Genomic DNA, 6,520 nt, shown 5'->3' with positions numbered 1-6,520 from the left:
CCTCAAATTTAGAGGGGAGCATGGGGAGGAGAGGGGAGCACTAAAAGTCAAATTTCTTCCCTCTCCTCCCCTCTATTTTTCCCAACCAAACACACTTATCTTCTCTCCTTCCCTCCCCTCAAAAACCCTCCAACCAAAACCAAACAGAGTCTTAGATTTTAGGGAATATAGATGTGTACATATAGTGGGTGGGAAAAGAGGTCCAAATCTTATCCTTATTAAATGGAGTGATCCAAATAAAGAAGTGGCCCAAATATGTTCCCCGCATTGCTTCCTACATTTATTTCAATTAATTTGTTTTGCCTCCCCTCTTTTCTTCCCTTCTTTTTCATAAATCTTTTTTTTTTGTTGGAAATTTTTCATAAATCTTTTAATTTTTAGTATTAATTAATAATGAATAATATCACATGAACAACCAACAACCATTAGTCCTAGCAACAGGGATTTTGACTAGGGCTAAGCAAATTAAAACTGAAACAAAAAACTAAATAAAACTGAATTCAATTCTGTTTTTTTTCCCGGTTCAATTAATTTAATTCTTATCGAAAATTGAACTGAAAACCAAATGCTCACCTCTAAATTTTTGGGCCATTAACCATAAAGTCTTAAGTTCGAATCCATGTAAATGCAAAAAAAGCCTTTGAGAGAGCTATGTTATAAGAATAGTTCAGAGCTTAAAACAAAAACACATTGAAAGAAATGAAAAAATTTCAAATTTTGTAATTAAGAAATATTTACGAACCTTGATTACTCCCATTTTGCTTTAATACTTCACACAAACACATGCAAAGATTCAATCAATTACAACAATTTCAAAGCCTTGTTTGAAATTTACAGAGCTAATAATACAGGAACACGAAGCACACATACTTGATCGAAGTGAAGTAATGGGGAAATTAACAAATAAAATGAAATTTTCAATACAATTATATATGTCATTATATTAATTTATTTATACTTCTTTTCTTTGACAGGTCCTCTTGGAATCTTGTTGAGAACTGTAGAGTCCAGTGTGCTCATCAATCTTCTCAAGTCTTGGTTGCCTTTGCTTGCCAGATAATCCACCTCATACTCATATCTCTCGTACATCACAGGTAAGCTCACCATGCACAGCAACACTTCATTCCCCAAATCAAACAATACCAGAATAATAATCAGTAATTAATTAATTAATTAATTAATTAATGGGATTGAATGAGAATTTTATTTCTTTTTTAAAAAAATGATGCATAGATTATCAGTTTCAGCAGATCTTACAGAAGTACATCAGATTCAGAGTGGTGAAATAATTCCCAATGGCTGACATGATCCATAGACCCGCGATCGTCTGAACAAAAAAATTAGCACTCAAAATTAAACTTGATGTTAATTGATTACCAGTTATTTCTTTGGTCCCAAAATAATTAAGGATCAATCAAATTAAAGTATATATGAACGAAGATAGTTATGAATTGCATTTTAATTAATTTATGATTATATGTACCGCAAAGAAGAGGGAGAGATCTCTGCCAATGGAGATCTCATAGAATTTCCTCAAGAACCAATTGACTCTTGCACAGAAGTGTCTGACTGTGGATTCTGAGATTTGAAGATCATGAACACCAGGAGGACCCCTGCCAACAAAAAGAACATCAAAGATGTACAATTTGCCAAAAAGATTATTATTTTTATATTAATAACCATATGATAATAGATAATACTACAGCTATGTCAGATTTAAGTATTATCGGGTTTTATCTATAAAATAAAATCTATGACTTTAGTCAAAAAGGTATCAAGTTTCTTTCATTCGACCCAACATGAAATTAAAGAGCTGCGTACCAAGTGATGAGTCCGGCGGCGTTGTACCAGAGGAAGAGGATGAGCATGGCGGCGAGGAGGAGGTGACAGAGAAGGGTAACAAAGGGATATTCCAGTCCCTCAAAGAGGAACCAAATGAAAGTGAAAGCTCCCACAATTGCCCCTGTCTTCTTCTTGTCCTTCCATAGCATTATATCTGCCACTGCAGATTCATATTCATGCATGTCTTCTTCATTATTCTGCATCTTTCCAATATTACGTGTCTCTAATTCTTCATATGTGTAAGCAAAATTCTTTTGCAATTGAACATATTATTCATACGAAGGAACTAAAATATCTTATATTTCTTGTTGTGTACGGTTGCTTCAAATGTATTTTGTGAAATGTCACGTTATATAAAATAATAATAATAGATTATTTGGTAATTATAGTGTGAATTAAATATCATGTACACGAGGTTTGGAGTTTTAAATAATTAACATGAAGAAATTAAGACCGATGCAATTAATGAAAACATGCTTCCAACGCTACAAAAATTCAATATTTCCTTCTCACACGCTAAATTTTCCCAAAGTTTATAAACATGCAAATTGATTAATTAAAAAATGTTAAAAAAAAGACAACAAAAAAGAGAGGCATATATATGTGTGTGTGTGTGTAAAGCTAGAAAGTGTCTTACAGCTTCCGCCACCAAGGGCGGCGTGCAGTGATCTGTCATAACCAAAAAACCTGCGCGGTTTAGAAGATTCATAAGAAGAAGAAGAACGGCCTCGCATGGTGAGATATGTGTGTGTATATATATATCCAAACTTGTATTAGATTGGCTCTCCGTTGTCTATGATGATCGATGATAATTCTCAGTGGTTCATTTGATATATAAATAGTTACAAGTCTGAGAGAGGAGGATTGAAATAATGTATATATTGTAGGGTTTGTTCTAAACTTGGGGACAAAGATATTAATATAATTCAATATCACAGAGATATTCTCATGCAGGAAAGGGATGCCTTTTGCATGCCCTTCAAGCTTTTTAGTTCCCTCCTTCTCAAACACCTTTCACCTACTTATCCTTTGTTTTCTTCTTCTTCTTGTTGGTGAAAAAGAAAGGTTCTTCTTCTTCTTCTTCTTCTTATTTTATTCTGTTCAAAAGCTATTCGTATGAACGATGAAATGGTTATAATTTATATATAATATTATTCTGACTAAATTGCACATGATTCCTATATATTTTCCTGTCAAAATTGACATTCACTCTCCTTAAAGTTTTAAATTTTCGTGTACATGGCTAAACAATTGTATGTGATTTGAAGTTTTCCGAGATACATTTTCGATGGATTAAACCCAGTTCGGTCAGGCCCAAAATAAGCTTTTTAAATTTTGGGACTCAATTTCTTGTTGGGGCTAAGTCTATGCTAACATGAATAGAAATTTTAATAAAAGTATATTTTTACCTTTTTGAATTATATATATAATTATAATTTGGTTATTTAATTTTATAAAGAATCTTTTCAATGTTTTAACCATTAGTCTCAAATAATAATTTTTTGTGACAATCATTGCCACTTTTAGGGATGTTTAACTTGTTTTGTCTCGGTCTCAATTAGTTCGAGATGAGACGGGATGAGACAAAAAAAAAATTGAGACAGGATGACTATGGATCAGGATAGGACAGTAACCAGGACTGGACAGGACGCGGGACAAGGTCATCCCGTATAGTCCTGTACATGAGTGTTTTTTAAAAAAAAATTATTTATTAATAATAATTATTATTTTTATGGTAATGTTCAGCTCTTGAGTTACAATATTATCTCAATAAAATCTCTTTTCTTAATAAAATAATTCATAAAACTATTATATAGTGTTTCTTTTATGGTATTTTCTTTTACAATATTATTTTTACATCTTTTTAATACTATATAAGCTTTTTACATGAGATTTTCTTATAATATTTTTATCTTTAGAAGCCCAATAAAAAATATTATAACATAGAAAAATTCATGAAAAAATTATAGTGTTTTTTTTTTTTTAAAAGGGGAGCAGGATGGGACACAGGACGAAAATCCCATGCTGTCTTTGTTCTTTGGGACAAGACCGGGACAAGCCTGTCTCAATCCCATCCCGTGAACAGCCCTAGTCCTTTTACAAAATTAAATTTAATACGTTAATATTTGTAAATATTTTGTCATTATTTAAAATTTTAATATCATATCTTTTTTTATGCAATTAATGGTGTTTGGATGGTAGGACTAAAAAGAAAATTTATAAAATTAAAAGATGGAAATAAAATTTTGCTTGAAGTTAAAGATTCAAAGATACTATTTTACCTTTGACCGGAAAAAAAACCTTTTACCTAAGATTTCAAATCTTGAAATCTTGAATAATAATGATAAATTAGTTTTGTTGATGATGACATCATTACACACAATTATCACTTAGGACAATTTTTTACCTCAATATCACCTATTAGTGCAATTCAAACTTCCAAATTCCATGCATTATCATAATTATATATAGAATCGAACGTTGTTACTCATGGTCCCCTCTACATTGTGCAATTAATTATTTTTTCATGTAGTTAATGATAATTATATGATACTGCATCATTTCGTAGATAAGAGAAGAACCATTATCCAATAATTTTATTTTAAAGTGACTTCTTTTATTTGTTATGCGTATGTATTATATTTATATGTATCAATCTCAATCATATCGAAGAGGAAACATGTAGCAAATTGCAGTTTAGACCCACTTTAAAAATGGAGGATCTACCTTAAATTGATATGGCCATAATGTGTAGTATATTTAATAAGAGGGGCCAAATACATTATTAAAATAGTTTACTTTATTTAAATGACAAATTGATATGGCCCTAATGTGTAATATATTTAATAAGAAGGGCCAAATACATTATTAAAATAGTTTACTTTATTTAAATAACAAATTGATTCCTTTAATTTACTTTTTTTCCAGAGAGCGCAAGTTGTGAATAGTTGGATTCTTCCTAAATGCTATTACCTTTTCTTCCAAATTCAAAATGGCAGAATCTTATGTTTTCGTTGAATAAAAAGAAAATAATTATCATAAAAATGATGTAAAAATAAAATATTATAATTTACTTAGACACATTATGCTTAACACATACATTACATTCTTTTACACTTTTAGTCATTAAAATAGAGCTACAAATTACGAAAACATAAATTAAAAAATTAACTGAACTACATAACTGTGGAATATGAATAGATAAAAAATTTATTTTATACATTTTAAATTTTCAAAAAACAATGATATATAATGGATAAAGTTTTAGTGAGAATGAGAATAACGTTCCAAAAGATTGAATTAACATTATTAAGTCCTGACAAAATTTTTTGAAATCTGAGTTATTAATAATAATCCAAACAATTGCAAATTCAGAAGTTTTAATTGGAGAAAGTTTTTCCATTAAAATTTTTATTACCAAGAAAGGCCTAATAAATTCTTGTATGCAGATAATGCCGATATTCTGCAAATTTTATAGGAATAATTAATATGCAAGTCCTTGTAGTTTCAACTGGTTTTTAATCAGGTCCTTATAATTTTTTTTCTTTTTATCAGGTCCTTATACTTTCACATATTTTTAATCAGGTCCTTATAATATTTTTTCTTTTTATCAGGTCCTTATTGTTTTACTTTGTTTTGTAATTAGGTCCTTGTAGTTTTTATTCTTTATTTTATAAATAATAAAATTTTAAAAATAATAAATTATTGTAACAATCTTATGTTAATATTCTTTTAAATTTTTAGTCAAACAAATATATTATTTATTTTCAATTCTAATTTTTATAATTATAAGATTCAAATTACAATAATAAATTTTTCTAAAATTAAAATATAATTATAAATAATTTATATTTAAGTACAATTATTATTCTGATTATTTATTAATTACTAAATGATTATATTAATTATTTTGTCTAATTATGTAATTATTAATTTAAAAATGAAATTAATTTTTAAAAATAAAGTTAATAAATAATTTTTTAAAAACTTCAAAGGACCTAATTAAAAAATAAATGAAACTATAAGAACCTAATAAAAAGAAAAAAAATAAAAGGACCTAATTAAAAACACACAAAAGTAAAAGGACCTGATAAAAAGAAAAAAAATTATAAGGACCCAATTAAAAATCAAATGAAATTATAAGGACCCGGAGATTAATTATCTCAATTTTATACATACTATGTTTAGAAATTAGATTTGAGTTACTCTCACCAATAAAATTTTGAATAGGAAACTTTACTCCAAGTTTAGTTTCAAAAGTAACTCTTAATTTTGACTAAATACATATTTACAACTTTTTAAAAAAATAAAAATAAAAATCAAACTATCATTATTTCGCTCCTTTTTGACCTGATCAATTCACTGTTTTGAGACTTAATTCTTCCTAAGTTTGTGAAATCATTTTAATGAGTTAGGGCAAAACAGTAAGCATAATGATTGGGAGGGCTCATGAATTTTGACCAAAGGTAAAACAAGTCTTTTTCACATTTCGCATCGCCGAAAGTCGCTAATTAAGCGTGACATTCTACAGCAACTTTGATTAGCCCTTTTTTTCCCACTTGCAAGATTCAAGATTGTGACTTGAGAGTTAATAATTATAGCATTACCTTCCAAATTTTATCTTATTGGCCAAAAAAAATTATCTTAGTTCATTCCATTCAAGGACCACATTAGTGAT

The 6,520-nt window shown here is 28.7% G+C and overlaps 1 protein-coding gene across 1 annotated transcript; it reads right to left on the bottom strand.

Moving 5' to 3' along the window:
• Positions 1-903: 903 nt before the first annotated feature.
• Positions 904-2,576, bottom strand: LOC114717205 (reticulon-like protein B14). Its single transcript, XM_028902303.1, has 5 exons — positions 2,480-2,576; positions 1,822-2,002; positions 1,484-1,613; positions 1,258-1,327; positions 904-1,118 (listed from the first exon to the last, which is right to left on the bottom strand). The coding sequence occupies exons 1-5, from the start codon at positions 2,574-2,576 to the stop codon at positions 949-951; spliced, it is 648 nt and encodes a 215-aa protein (XP_028758136.1). The 3' UTR covers positions 904-948.
• Positions 2,577-6,520: the final 3,944 nt, after the last annotated feature.

Source organism: Neltuma alba, unplaced genomic scaffold (assembly GCF_004799145.2).
Source record: "Neltuma alba isolate B1F8T4 unplaced genomic scaffold, ASM479914v2 tig00011716_pilon, whole genome shotgun sequence".
NCBI lineage: Eukaryota > Viridiplantae > Streptophyta > Magnoliopsida > Fabales > Fabaceae > Neltuma > Neltuma alba.
Note: the sequence above shows the minus strand (reverse complement) of the source record. Positions and strands in the feature narration are given on the sequence as shown.